Source organism: Chionomys nivalis, chromosome 13 (assembly GCF_950005125.1).
Source record: "Chionomys nivalis chromosome 13, mChiNiv1.1, whole genome shotgun sequence".
In the NCBI taxonomy this organism is placed as follows: domain Eukaryota; kingdom Metazoa; phylum Chordata; class Mammalia; order Rodentia; family Cricetidae; genus Chionomys; species Chionomys nivalis.
The window spans coordinates 65,141,253-65,156,983 of NC_080098.1; the positions used below are offsets into that span (position 1 = coordinate 65,141,253).

Below are 15,731 nucleotides of genomic sequence, written 5' to 3' on the forward strand. Positions count from 1 at the left end.
GAGCCTCCTCTTCTCTATACTTTCCCTATGCCCACAAAGGTTGCTCTTAATTTGATACTTTCCCCTCCTTGGTGATCATTTGGGCATCTGTTTTCAACGATCTCTGCCTTGTAGATCATCTCTTAACTTGTAGATAATGAACAAATTGCTGTGGGCAGAATCTTCTGTCCCATCAACCCACTCCAAAGTAGCTACACAGAAAGTGATTATTAATTATAAATGCTCAGTCTATAGCTTAGGATTGTTACCAACTAGCTCTTTCAACTTAAATTAACCCATATTTCTTATCTATGCTCCGCCATGCAGTGGTACCTTTTTTCACCGTGACATGTTCATTTCCTGCTTCCTCTGTGTCTCTGGCTGGTGACTCCTCATGACTCCACTCTTTTTCTTCCTGTGCTCTCATTTGGTTGCCGAATCCCACCTAACCTGTACCTGCCTAGGTATTGCCCTGTCGCCTCTTTCATTAAACCAATCAGAAAGCACCTTGGCAAAGACACGTCTTCTCAGTATATAAAATGATTATCCCGTAACATTTCCCCCTGTTGTCTAATTAAAAAGGAAGGTTTTAACTTTAACATAGTCAAATTATGTACAACGAAAACAGTTACCAAGTGAGAATTACAGTTACAATATCCAGTCCTTTTTGTATTTGGCAAAATTATCTATCTTATCTTAGAGTCTAAAGTTTTATACCTAATTTATCTTTTACCATAATTAAGGAAAACTTTATTTAGTTTTTAACTCTATCAAAGGCCCCAGAAGGCTGTAATGTTACTTAATAACAAGTACATCTGGCGACTAGATGGTCACCTAAAGTTCATCTGTAATATTGGCTTAACCAACTTTGACCTACAGGCCTAATGTATTTGACAGACATTTCTGAGAAGCAGGGAATTTTGAAGGACTTTCTACCTTGTCTTGGCAATGTTAGCAGTCACTTTCTTTTGCGTCCTTCTGGTCCAGTTTGGACAGTATACTCTTAGCACTTGAGGCTAGAGCAGTTTTGTTGCCTAAATGGCTAACTTTTGCCATAAAGAAGGCAAACTCCATATGCAGTTTCTTCAGTGCCCTTCATCTTTTCTGAAGTAAATTTGTGCTCCAAGGAGCAGATGTGTCTCACTGTCAAAAAAACCTTGGTATTAAAACATTTTAAAGCCATATTCTATAAGTCTTTGTCGTGTTTGAAGACCATCTGCCTAAGTATATCTCTTTAACCTTTAAAACATACCTAATATAAGTTTGATTATTATAGGTAGCTAACTACTAACCTGTATTTCTTAATTATACATTTTTAAGTGAGCTACAGAAGCAGCTTGCCTCAAAAAAGAGTAGAAATATACATACAGTAAGCAAAATAACTTTAAATTTATGCCAATAAACCAAAATTCATACCAATGTAAAAGATTTTGAGATTAATATTTATTTTTTGAATTAAAGTAGATTCAATAATCTACCCTTTTATCCCATCATTTCTATACCATATCCCCTTTTTTCTTTCATTAAGTGATCCTTGTATCTAACTTTTCTGTTTAGGTGTTTTGTGGTTTTTTGGTCCATGATCAATAACAATTTTTAAACACCTCCCACCCCATGACAACAGCCATAACCCATCTTTTGGGAATGTGGGCATTGTTTTTCTCTAGACTGCTTCCTCTTGTTTGGTGGTGCTGGAGTTTTTGGGGAACCCTGAGAAAAAAATAGGATTATGATCAAGTCTTGGCTAGAGTAGTCTGTGAGGCTGGATCATATCGCCTAGCAGTCTTGAGGCTGTTCTGGATATAGAACATTGAGGAAACTGCAGCGAAGGTGATTTTGAGATGTTGGATTACCTGCGCCTTCTGATTTTATTGATGTCCGCTGCCCTTGCTCTGAAAATACATAAACTTTTAAAGGTAACATACATATCTGCATTAATACAAGTATGACTGTGTATTGTACACAAGTTAGCCAAAGATGATTTTTTGTTGTTGTTGTTTTATGCCCGAGTAGGTTACATGTCTTGTAGTTTTTCTAGATTTATTTCTTTATGTCTGTAGCCAGGGTTTTTCAGGGGGGTCTTTCTCTATCAAACCTGATCATCTTTAACCTTAAATGAATCCACAGTCTTTTGTTTTCTGTGGGAACAGAAGCACTAACTCTTTCTCAAAGCAACACATCTTTTGACTTCCATTTTGAAGTCAAGACATTTTTAAATTTCTGGTTTAAACCAGAACCATTCACAATCGTTGTCTCTCAGCAGCTGTTGTTTGTTCATCAGCAATCAAAAATCCAAAGACAACACAACAACATATGGTGTCTAGACTTCTGTGTAGTTTCCATTTTTATCTGGCTTTTTTTTTCTCTGTAATTACTTTACTCCTTTCTTAAGGACTTTATTATTTTTAAATTGTTTTTTTCTATGACTGTCTATGTCTTTTTTCTCTGCAAAGCCTCTGTACCTTTTTAAACACACTGTGACCGTTTAGAGGTTTCTTTTGTCTGGATCTGTCTTTTTTGAGCATCTGTATTGTTTTCTCATCATGAGATGAATCTTGAACTGCTGTGTCAGCCACCGGTGGGACTAGGCTTAGTGCATGGTGCCAGTGTAGGGGCCATGGCTGACTCCATCCCACAGGCAGCTGCTGAGAAACTCGTCTCTGTACTGCGCTGCCTTGACACTGTGAGACTAGAAAGCCACACTTGGCTCTATTTTTGTGTGCTTGGAACCTTTTTTTTAAGCTTTCTCTGGTTCAATGTGGAAATCCGTGCTCTACTTGTAGGCCAAGTTTTTTGTTGGGACTGCCAGCTCCCCAGTAACCACACAGAGACTTCTTGTTACTTATAATGCCCGGTTGATGGCTTAGAGTTGTTGCTGACTAGCTCTTTCAGTTTAAACTAACCCATATTTCTTATGTACACTCTGCCATGTGGCAGTTCTGCTTTTCAGCACAGCATGTTCATCTCCTGCCTCCTCTGTCTCTGACTGCTGACTGCTCATGACTGCACCCTCCTTCCCTGTGATCTCTTTAAATCCACAGGACCCAACCAACTTCTAACTGCCTAGCTATTGGCCAGTCAGCTCTTTTATTGAACCAATCAGAAAGTGCTTTGGCAAAGACACATCTTCACAGTGTACAAAAGATTAATCCATAACAAGCTACTGTACTTTTACTAGAAGTAACTTTGCTTGCTCAAGTATCTTCCCAGGCCTGCAAGATGGCTCAGTGGGTAAAGGCATGGACTGCCCAGTCCCAAGGCCTGAGGTAGATCCCTAGAACATACATGGTAGGAAGAGAGAGCTGACTCTTTTAAGTCATCTTCTGACCATGACACATGCACCATGGTACACCTGTACCCCCCCACATGCAAAATAACTTTGTTTGCTTTTTAATGCTCTTTTTTTTATCATTTGTCATAACATATTTGTTAGATGATTAATACAGACAGTGGAGCAGTGATTAAGCTAAAGTTTGCCAGTTTTTAGAATAAATGTGGCCTTCCTCCCAGAAGATAGGCAGAGGGAACTGAACACTGAGTTCTTGCAGTGGCCAGCTCACAACACACATTTCATGTTTACAGATCACACAAGATATCTGCTACTTTGTACAGCTATGAATGTTAATTGTGGTTTACAAGTAAATAGAAAGTCATGACTAGACTCTTTCCCTCCCGCTTATTTATGGTTTAGAGCTCAGAACCTCATCTCCCTCTGGGGTAGTCAGGTCCTGTGTGTTCAGGAGGGTGGGCTGTGACTGCTTGTTCCAGTGCTTTCCTGTTTGGGTACACAGAAGCTGTAACTTACACGTAATCCACACTGGCTTCTTGGTCTTGCCCTGACCAAAAGGCATCATTATGTGGCATGCTCAGCAGTGAACATTCCGTGCCTTCCTTCATCCGTTCATTTTTTTGTGTGAGACTAGTCAACTGGGCTGCGGCTGGGGCCTGGAAGATCACACACTCTTCTGACTCCTAGATCGGCTGCTGCTTTACTTCATTCATAAGACAGTGGTTTTGTAGGTGTGGGGAGCAGTCCTCAGGCTTGTAGCTTAGAGCATCTCAGTAAGAATCCCACGGTGTCCTGGATGTGAAACATTCTTCATGACATTTGAATACAAAAGTGCTGCTGTTTTTACTTTTAGGAAAAATTGTGCATGCGTTCATATGTGCACATGTGTGTTGCTGTGACTTACTTAAACTCCAGGACCTTGCACATACCGGGCATGCGCTATACCAGTGAATACTATACCCACCCTTTTCTGTAGTTTTATTTTGAGGAGGCCTTGTTGAAGGAGCTGTGGGCCTCTTCCCACACCCCAGCTCCTGGTCCTGGCTAGCTTATGCCCCAAAATAACAACACACAAACTCTATTCATTTAAACACTGCTTGGCCCATTTCTATTCATGTGTGTAGCACCCCAAGGTGCGCTTACCGGGAAGATTCTAGCCTACGTCCATCCTGGGTCGGAGCTTCATCGCATCTGCTCTGGAGAGGAGAGCATGGTGTCTGTCTCTCAGAGGAGCTGCCCTGTATCTGAGCTCACTTCCTCTTCCTCCCAGCATTCTATTCTGTCTACTCCACCCACCTAAGGGATGGCCTCTCAAATGGGCCAAGGCAGTTTGTTTATTGACAAATGACCTTCCTCCATCAGGTCTTACTAAGTTGTTCAAGTTGGCCTTAATTTGAGGTTTCTTGCCTCTGTCTGCTAAGTGGACAAGCTAATATCTTCTCCTTCTCAGGAGTTTTCACTTATTTATGTTTGGGCAGCGGTGTGTACCACACCCTATAGGAGGTTAGGAAGCACTTGCAGGAGTCAGTTCTGCCCTGCCACCATGTGCATCCTGGGGCTCAAACTCAGGTCATCCAGCTAGCAGCAGGTAGGTACCTTTACCTGCTGAGCTTTCTCGGTTGCCCTGGAATATTTTTTAAAGAATAGTAGTTATTAGGATGGACAGTGGTGGCACATACCTTTAATCGCAGCACTCAGGAGGCAGAGGCAGGTGGATCTTTGTGAGTTCAAAGTGAACCTGGTCTACAGAGCCAGTTCCCGGATAGCTAGGGGGAAAAAAAAACAGGGAAAAGAATAGTATTTACTCAAAAGTACAAAGTTCTTAACAGAAAATATGGCAAATTGAATTTGAACTATTGTGAAGTTGGTTGCTTTCTAATCTTTCCTTTGGAAAACAACCACGGGGGTTGCTGTTTCCTCACTGTAAATGAGGATGGACAGGTGACCCTACAGAAGATAAACTTTAACTGCTATCAATTCACATGACTTTGTTGGAAAATAAGGGATAACCAGACTTTTCTGAAGTAAAAGCTTTTTCCTAAACTTTGGTGCTCAGCACTGTTCTGAGTGTTTTATTCATGCTAAATGATTGTCCTCCAAGAAGTCCCTTGAGGAAGGCGTGGCTCTTACTCATGTTTGTCAGCGGAGACATTGCAGGTGTGGAACAGTCTCAGAGTTGTCTGAATGTACACCCAATGATGAGTCCCCAGCCTGAACCTCCCAGGGTCCTGGTTGCATCATGAGCTCTTTGGATAGCTCAGTAGTTGGACCTTCTGTTCCAGTTTCTCGGAGGGCTGGAGTACCTTGAAGCATCAGAATCTTTAGGGAGTGGGGGACACAGACCTCCCAGTGCTGGTCTCTTCTCTGCTGATATGAGTTAGAAACTGTAGTGCTTGGGTTTTACTACATGCATAGTTGGGGCCTCACTGGCCTGGGTGGATCTGCACTCAGAAGTCAGTGCCGTCAGTAGTACAGAAATGCCCTTGGTGGTTTTTCCTGCTGCCTCCCTCCCTGGGGTGGGGAGGAGTTCACCCACAGGCTCACATCAAGAGAAACGAGTTCTGCACTTACCCCTGTTGACCCATCACAGAACCTGCTCTGCTGGACTGACACCAGCCAAAATCTGTGTTGTTAGATTGAAGGAAAGACTGCGGTTTCTGAAACTTTGGGAACTAAACAAGTCATCAATTTATTACTCGGGTTCTCTATCCCAGAGTGTGTATGTGTGTGGCATTCAGTGTACAACAGTGATGAGCATGCTCTCCTGCAGCTGTGTGTGTGGCCTTCAGTGTACACAGAGATGAGGTTGCTCTGACGCACTTTCCAGTAGCTGAGGTGCTTCTTCTAAAGCCCTGGTAAGTCCAGCTTTTCAGTCTTATCCCTCACCGGTACAAGAGTCTGGAGAGCTAAGAAGCCTACATAATAATCAATAGTAATTCCTTTCAGAGTCAGTAAAAATATTGCATCTGCCTCCAAAGCATGGTGTGATGTTGGCGGAGTTCGCTCAGATTTGAAATAATCACACTGAAACTATATTATTTGCAATACTGTTTGGCTAATAGCTTAAGCATGTTTTTAGCTAGCTCTTATATCCTAAACTAACCCATCTCCATTAATCTGTGCATCACCAAAAGGTTGTGGCCTACCTGTAAAGTTTCAGCCAGCAGCCTCCAGTGGAGGTGTCTGTCTCCTGTGGGCAGCTACATGGCTTCTCCTGACTCCACCTTCTTTCTTCCAGCATTCAGTTTAGGTTTCCTGCCTGGTTTTACTCTGTTAAGCCATTGCCTGAAAGCAGTTTCTTTATTAACCAAATGTACTCATAGCTTACAGAGGGGAATCACACATCAGTGTGACAGCCTGCATCGTGTTCTGAAATGAGATCAGAAATGAGAGCTGTCAACCCTGGCCTGGTGGCCTGGACTGTCCACCTACCAGCTAAACCCTGAAGGTTATAGTAGACTCCCAGCCCAGAAACAGGGCTGTAGTTACAGGGGTCTTTTTCCTGGACTTGAGAGGCACAGGCCATGATGCTGAGGACCCTAGAGAAGGGAAGGAAGATGTCTCAGACTCATCTGTGCTCAGTAGCTTGGGGGTGACCGGCTATTAAGTCCTCATAGCATTCCTCTTTCTGGCCATTGTTTTCCTGAAGCCTTTTCCCAGTGACATTTCTCTAGAAGCTGGGCAGCCTCCTGCCTTAGGCTCTGCATGGGGTTAATGTCTTGAGTCTATGACTTGCTGATGAACTTAGGCATAGTCCTGTGAAGCCACATTTATTTACAGTTGATGTAAGGAACTGATAGTCGTAATTTGACTGTGGCAGTTGGCAGTGCATTCCTGTTCCTTACAGTGCTATTGTGACGGGAAGCATGCTGCCTCACAGCTTGCTTGAATTGGGAGCTGCTGTTTATTTTCACAAGTCTAGCACCTTTTAAGGAATCTAGCTGATCTGGGATCTGCCATTGGCACTCCCTGCCATCCTTCACTTGGAGGAGTCTTGTTCTGGCCATTACCCAAAGTATTCTCTGTGGACACACCCTGATTCCTTCCTCCACTGCTTTGGGATCTGCCTGTACTCCCCTCCGTGCCCCTGAGTCTTCCCTTAGTGTTCAGGAGCCAGAACCAGCTTCCTTCCCTGAGCTGAGTGCATCTTGCACATAGCATGTGGTGAAGCCGATCTGGTCCTCCAGGTGTGAGCCCACTGTGGTGAGATGGGAAAGGGTGCTCACATTGCCAGTTCTCTCCTCAGAATGCCTCATTTTAAAGTGACCTTGAAGCTCTAAGACTGAGCCAGTTGGTGGCAGGCTGTCTCCGAAGGCTGTTGTCCTTCTCCAGAGCACATGTTAAGGGCTCCAACTGTGATTTGAAAGCCCTTAAGGAGCCATGATTGACTAAATATGTCAGTGAATAAATATGTCAGTTCAGTATTACATTTTATGCTCTTATACCAACATTCTTTTCCCCTTTTTTATTTACTCATGTAATACATTTGATTACGGTTTCCCATCCCATGTGGATCCACTCCCTTTCTGTCTCTCACAGGAAAACAAACAGACTCCAGACAATATGACACTTTAACCATAATATTCAGGAGGCAAAGACAGGTAGATCTGTGAGTATGAGGCCAGCCTGGTTACAGAATAAATTTCAGGACAGCCAAGGCTATTCAATGAAACCCTGTCTCCAAAAACAAACCAAAACTTTTTTTTTTTTTTTAAAAAAAAAGACTTTTATTATTTAATAGTAAAATAAAATAGAGTAAGATAAAGCAAAACTAACACATTAGAGTTGGAGAAGACAAACAAACAGAATGAAAAGAGCCCAAGAGAAGGCACAAAAATCAGAGACTTGCTTATTCGCACACTCAGGAAACACTAAACTGGAAGTCGTAATATATATATATATATATATGTAGACGACCTGGTGCAGACCCATGCAGGCCCTGTGCTTGCTGCTTCAGTCTCTGAGTTCATATGAACTTTGTTCAGGTTGATTTAGAAGCCTTGTTTTATTGGTGTCCTCTGTCCCCTCTGGTTCTTAGATTCTTTGTCTCCTTTTCCCAGGGGTTCACTGAGCCCTGAGGGGACAGATTTTCTAGAGACACCTCATTTAGGGCTGAGTGTTCTAAGGTCTCTGACTCCGCATGATGCCTGCTTGTGGATTCTATTAGTCAGGGTTGTCTAGAGTAATGAAACTTACAGAATGCATATAGAAATTGGAACAACTTAGGACTGTTGTCCAGCTAATCCAACAATGGCTGGCTGTGAACAGTCGAACTGTTGATCAGTCCACGAGGCTGGGTGCCTTGTCTGGTCTTCATTTCAGTATATGCTGGAATCCCAAAGATGGGCTCCGATGCCAGTGACGGAATGGCTATACTAGCAAGGCCAGGGCAAGGACGCAGCAAATAAACGCTTCCTTCTTCCATGTCCTCGTAAAGGTTTCTGGCAGAAGGTGTGACCCTGGTTAAAGGGGTGGCAAAGGGCAATACTAGAAGTGCATTCACCTACTTCAAACCAAACAGAAACAATCAGTCTCTCACGGGTGTTCCCTCCCATGGAACGAATAATTGTAGTTCATTCCGGATGTAGTCAAGTTGACAACCTAGAATGGCCATCATGTGGGTCTCTGTATGTGTTCCCATCTGCTGTAGGAGAAAGCTTCTCTAATGATGGCTGAGCAAGATACTGATCTGTGGGTATAGCAGAATGTCTGGTTTTTGATCCCTCAAGTGGTGTTGGATATGGGTCCCATCTCGTGGAGTGGGCCTTCAGTCCAGTCAGGTATTGGCTGGTTTATTCCCACAAGCTTTGTGCTAGCAATGCCCTAGCACATCTTATAGGCAGGACAGGGCTGTAGATCAGAGGTTTGTGGCTGGCTTGGTGTTTAAGATTCTCCTTTGGTGGTGTGCAGAGTACCTTCTTATACCAAAGATGCTAGAAGATGGGGGTCGAGGCTCTATGTAGGCACCAGTTAGAAGTCTTCGTGTTCAATGAGTTGTGTAGGTGGTGTCTTCAGCAGTGGGCCTTGCAGTCAGTTTGTCTTGGCAACAGCCTGGATTGTTTGAGGATTCTTATGGGATCCCTTTTGCCAACAACTCAATTAGATGTAACCCAATCCTGGTACTGGAAGCTTATTTTGGTGATAAGAGATAGCCAGTTGGGACTCTGTCTTCACTATTATTTGGCAGCTTCATTTAGATCACCTTCATATATGTATATATTTTAGGAAGCTTCTACTGTATTAGGTTTCCATACAAGTGACCCTTTATCTTTGCTGTCTCTCCCTGTATTCCCTCCCTCAACCTCCTGTCCCAGCACTCCCCACCCACCCATAGCGATCTCCTCTACTTCCCTTTCCTGTGCCCGCTGGTCCTTTATACGAACCGTCTGTGGTTCTGTGAGCTTAGACCAGCATTCTTAAGCTGCTGCTATACAAGAGCCCTATTTCTGTCAGTACTGTGAACGTGAATTCCCTGGTGTACTTGGGGGTGGCATTTCCACACCTGAGCGCTAGCCTGGACTGTGAGAGAAGAGGCCACTTGAATGTGTCTTGGTGTAGAGTGTGTAAAGGTCTTTTTGTTAAAGTGTGAGGGCCGCTTTGCGTAAGTGGTAAAGCCTCAGAAAAGTGGCCAAGGGAAGCTGAAGTGGGTAAGGTAGGTAAAGTCAGGGGTGTGGGATTCCCACCGCAGAGGGTAAGGAGGCAAAGGCCCTGCTTCGTGGTCTGTCACTGCTTCAGGGCAGTGCGATCAACTCTTAACTCCCAGGCTTCTGGAACACTAAAAAAGCCTATAACTAAACTGAGGTCTCCATTTGCCATGCTTAGAGACAGGGAACTGCTTTCAGCTCACATGTCTCAGAAGAACTCTGGGTCCAGAATTATTTTAATCTAGAGGTTTTTGGATTTGTTGTTGTTGCTTCTAATTCCATTTTAGGAACTGGTGAAATGGGTAAGTAGGTGAAACACTTTCTGTCAATCCTGAAGACCAATTTTCACCCCCAGAACTAAAACTGTTGGATGGAGACAGTGAAGTCTCAAAAGTTGCCCTCTGACCTCCACTCGTGGGCTGTGGCAAAAACACAGACATAAATAATAAATATTTTTAAAATTGCATTTTATCTATAAGGTGAAAGAGGCAGTAATTAAACTATTAAAGTGCTTCTTTTCTTTTGTTAGTAAAGGAAAAAGAATTACAAGATTAACTATTTTACTTTTTCCGTAAAATAGATGTCCATCTGGATTTGGAAGAGCGCCTTGCAAAATTTATGAGGACCGAAGAAGCCATCATTTACTCGTATGGATTTTCCACCATAGCCAGTGCCATTCCTGCATACTCTAAAAGAGGGGACATTGTTTTCGTGTAAGTGCCTTCACCCACCCTTCTATCCAGATTCCTTCTGAAGCAGCACTGCTGCCGGGCTCAGCAGGTCCTGCACTGCATTGGAAATTACCTCCTAAAGGGAGAAGGAATCTTCTGGGGTTGTTTTGGTTTGGTTTTTAACTGTTTGGTTTCCCAGGCCCAAAGCTACAAGACCCTCACCAAAAGGTGCTTGACAGTGATTTAGCTACTCTCCTGGCACCATGATTGTTTCTATTGGTATCCAAATGAGGCTTGCCGTCTCCTTCCCTGTCAGCTCTGTGGCCCTGTCATGCCCTGCGTCATGATCACAGCCTCACATTGCTTGCTGTGCCTGGCAGTCACCCGCCCCTCATCACTCACCCTTCTTACTCTCCAGGTCTCTACTGATCCTGTCTCACTGCTTATTAAGGATGTAGGACCTGAGGCAGGGGCAATGGCTCAGTGCTTAAGAGCACTGGCTACTGTTGCAGGGGACCCAGGTTAGTTCTCAGCATCCACATACCAGCTTACAACTGTCTGTAACTCCAGCTCCAAGGTATATGATACCCTCTACTGACGTCCTTGGATACCAGGCACACATGTTATGTACATATATCTGATCAGACAAACACGCATGCACATAAAATAAAATAGAATAAAGAACATAGAAACCATGAGTGGGGATCAAGTGCACGAACTCTGGTGAATTCCCAGACGCATGGTGTGGCTGTTCACTGTGAGGGGAAAGCCACCGGCCATGCAGATTATGTCAACAATTTCAAGCATCTTTGCATTTACCATGAGGTTTACAAAAACATCTCTTCATTAATATAAGCTGTTTTCAAATGATTTCAACTTAAATATCATAAACATAAGACCGAAACAAAAATAAACTAGTAAGGAAGCTGCCCTTGTATTCCTTCCTCCCGTTTAAATGTTTCTTTTTTTCCATTTTTGTCTATGCTTGTATTTGAAGTTCCTTGGTTGATGTTTGCAATTACCCTGGGTTGTTGTTCTACTTCTTCAATGAGGCAGGGCCTCTCAGTCAAACCCAGATACAACTAGTCTCGCTAGCCAGCCTGGTCTGGAACACTCTCTTTACAGGTGGCATTTACATGTGTTCTGGAAATCCAAACTCCAGTCCACAAGCAAGCACTTTAATACTGGACCATCTCTCCAATCCTCATTTACATTTTTGGGGTATTATATTTGCATCTTTCTGTGTTGACTATCTCAGCCTACTAAAATAGTTATTATTTCAGGGTTTTTTGTTCTGGATTAAAATTATTCTGAAGATATGAGTGGTTTGTACTCATTGTTTACAATGTTAGCATCTCTGTCCCTGTGCAGAGCTCAGGAGATCTGGGTGACATAGATTCTTTCTGCTCTGGCTTGTCTGGGATCATCTACATCCCCTTCACCTTCTCATCCCTTCTTTTCTCTTCTTTTCCTTTTGGTATTTTGAGACAAGAGTTTCTCTATAGCTCTGCCTGTCCTAGAACTTGCTCTGCAGACTACTCTGTCCTCAAACTCACAGAGATCCGCCTGCCTCTGCCTCCTCAATGGTTAAAGGCGTGCGCTGATGGAGGAAGGTCATTGGCTAATAAAGAAACTGCCTTGGCCCATTTGATTGGCCAGCCTTTAGGTGGGTGGAGTAAAGAGAATAGAATGCTGGGAGGAAGAGGAAGTGAGCTCAGACTCGACAGCTCTGCTCTCTGGAGCAGACGCCATGCTCTCCTCTCCAGAGCAGACGCGATGAAGCTCTGACCCAGGATGGACGTAGGCTAGAATCTTCCTGGTAAGCGCATCTTGGGGTGCTACATACATGAACAGAAATGGGCCAAGCAGTGTTTAAAATAATAGAGTTTGTGTGTCGTTATTTTGGGGCATAAGCTAGCCAGGCAACCATGAGCCGGGCTGTGGGAAGAGGCCCGCAGCTCCCTACTACAGTGCGCCACCACCACCTGGCAAAGGAAAGATCTGTCCTGAGAAGTTCAGTCTTTTTGTTTGTTTGTTTTTTGTTTTTTTTTTTGTTTGTTTGTTTTTTGAGATTTCACCTTCATTTCCTTTTTTTAAATTAATTTATTTTTGTTTTATGTGTTATTTGTGTTTTACCTACATGCATGTCTGTGTGAGGGTGCCAGATGCCCTGGAACTGGAGTTACAGACAGTTGTGAACAGCCGTGTGGGTGATGGGAATCAAACCCAGGTCCTCTGGAAGAGCAGCCAGTGCTCTTAGCCACTGAGCCACCTCTCCAGCCCCCACCCCTTCATTTCTAAATGATAGCTTTGCTGTATGGAGAATTCTTTATTGGAAGTTTCTGGGAGTTTAGTTTCTCCTTCTAACTGAAGACCTGCACTGCTCTGTCCTGGCAGTAAAGTTTCTGTAGCAAATTCTGCCCGAGACTGAGAGGCCTTGAGAATCTCACTTTTACCTCTTTGCGATGTGCTTCCAGCAAGTCTTGACTCCAGCCATCTGTTTCGCCATGACTGTTGGCTTTCCTAGACCTGTGCTTCGGTGGCCATCTCTTTGGGAAGTCCTCTATCCTGATGGCATTCTCGGGTCCTTTTTGCTGCCAACCTCCCCCCGCCCCCATTGGCGTAGCTATTTGCTTTTTAAGGCTATTCCAAAGCTCCTGTGAGCTACCTTCATCACACCTCACTTTTCTCTGCAGATAACTGTTTGCAAATAGTCTGTCCCTGAACTCAGTAATTCCTTCTTGTATTTGACCATTCCTGATGTTGATACCTTCTACTGATTTTTTTTCACTTTGTGTGTGGGGTTTTGTTTTGTTTTGTTGCTCAGAGAGTTCTGTGTTTTTGTTTCCTCTTCTCAGGTGCTCACATTAGAGCGCAGAGTGGTTTATCTGTGCTTCCTCTGAGCTCCTTGGCTTTCCTTAGAACAGGTGTTCTGAGTCTTCCTGTGACTCCTCCTGTGAGTCCTCCTGTGTGTCCTCCTGTGAATCTTCCTGTGAGTCCTCCTCCTATGAGTCCTCCTGTGACTCTTTCCCTGAGTTTTCTTGTAGTTTCTTCAATACTGATTACAGTGTGGTCAGTTTCTGGCACCTTGTTATGATGTAGTGAGTTCGGGGGGGGGTGGGAGGACGTTGAGGTTTTTTGTTGTCGTTTGTTTTTAAAGATTTATTTATTATGCATACAGTTTTCTGTCTGCATATCTGCCTACAGACTAGAAGAGGGCACCCGATCTTATAACAGATGGTTGTGAGCCTCCATGTAGTTGCTGGGAATTGAACTCAGGAGCTCTGGAAAAACAGTCAGTGCTCTTAACCTCTGAGACTTTTCTCCAGCCCCTTGTTTCAAGTTTCTTTTTTTTTGAAGATTTCTATTTAATGTGTATATGTGCATGTATATATGTGCACAGCATGTGTGTGCAGTGTCCACAGAGGTCAGAAAAGGACATCATATCCCTTGGAACTGGAGTTAAGGGTGGTCACTAGGCACCATGTGCTGTTAAGAACTGAACTCAGCTCCTCTGCAGAGCTGCAGTGCTCTTAATGGCTGAGGCAGTATTCCCACCCCAAAGTCTTAGTTTATTGAAGGCTCTTGATGCTGTTGGTGTGAAACATCACCTGGGCACTGAAGGAGTCATGGCTCATCTTTTCAAACTGACTTTGCTGGTGCCTCTTTCTAGAATGAGAATTGTGATCCACAAGACCAGGCTTACCTAAAGTGGGCTGATGTAGCACTACTCTTTGAACACTAGAGGGCGATCCAAGCCCAAGTTCCTCTCAAATTCATAGTTGGTAGGTTGCTTAGGGATGAATTAAGAGTCTCTAGGCCCAGGTGTCTTGTCCTCATAGTCACTGGCATACCTACAGGATTCTGTCCACCATGGCAGAGTTATTGTAGATAGATGTACTCTACCTCCTGTGCTACACTTACGCCATCAGCAGTGCCAAGCTATGTGATAACATAAGGCCCCAAACCTGCACATCTCTGGGGCACACAAGAACACAACTGCTCTAGACTAAGGGTGATGTGGGCTCCTGGCCCGTGGTCAGTGTAACTGGCATGGGTGATCCTGACTCTTACAGAGGTCTCTTACACACTGAGATATCCTGCTACCAGGGAAATCTCTGTCCTTAGACCTGAAGGTGGACACGGGATGGGGGGGGGGGAGTTAGTGACTTCCCTGCATTATATGTGTCCCATTTGACACTTCGAAGTCGTGTTTCTGCTTTTCTTGTTCCTCCATGAATGGAGTCTTGTACCATGCTGTAATGGGTGAAGGCTATCCTTTGGCCATCTAGACATATGCTGAGTGGCTGGAACCAAGTTGGATTGTGCATGCATTTGACAGCCTTGAGAGCCTGCAGAGACTCGGGGTTTCACTGTACCCCCTGTGACTCTTCATTTGGCCTTACCTGTTTGAGTTTTGCTCACTGTCTTTAACCTGTAGATTTAAGGTTTTTTCTTTTTCTTTTTGTATTAGTATTAGGGGTTTTAGCCAGCTTGTTTGTGTCAGCTAGCGGTTCTAATGTCTTTCTCCTATGACTCCACTGACATGAATGTTAGGTTGCTTTATACCTCCACCCCCCAAGTCCTTGGAGCTCTGCTCTCTTCTTTCCTGTCTGTTTCTCTGTCTCTCTGACACACACTAACTCGTTTCAGTGTCTTTCTGTTCACCGGCCCTTTCCCTCTGGTCCTCTGTGTATCTCGCTGATGTTTCAGAACGCTTTCTCCATAGGAGAGGATTCTCTCTGTAGCTTCTATTTTGCTCAGATTTCTGTTTTAGTCCCTTGTTTTAGGTGTGTTGGTGACTGCTCATTTTTATCCTGGCTGCTTTGAGTTCACCGCTAGGTCATCTTTGGCCCTGTTTTCTCAGTGGTAACACTTGATGTACGTGATCCTCAGCTGGACCCCGACTTTATGTTATATCCTTCCAGTCCATACTGACTGTCCAGCCTGCTGGCCACAGGCCACATGTACTCCAAGGTAGATAAATGTGGCCCACCACAGAATTCTTAACTTAAAATGTTGTGAGATTTTTCCCCCTTCTAACTTGGTTGTGTTTCTGGAACATGGCCTTTGCAGATGACAGTGTTGCATAACCATCTGTTAGGGTCAGCTTTCTCTTGACACATGGGAAGTGGGAAGCGGGAGACT

At 43.9% G+C, this 15,731-nt stretch overlaps 1 protein-coding gene across 1 annotated transcript in view; it reads left to right on the top strand.

Annotated features, from left to right (window-relative positions):
• The window catches only part of Sptlc1 (serine palmitoyltransferase long chain base subunit 1), a 46,284-nt gene that overhangs the window by 13,461 nt on the left and 17,092 nt on the right, over positions 1-15,731 (top strand). Inside the window, exon 6 of the mRNA XM_057787869.1 lies at positions 10,493-10,625. Coding sequence (XP_057643852.1) covers positions 10,493-10,625 — 133 coding nt within the window. The remainder of the gene's footprint in view (positions 1-10,492; positions 10,626-15,731) is intronic.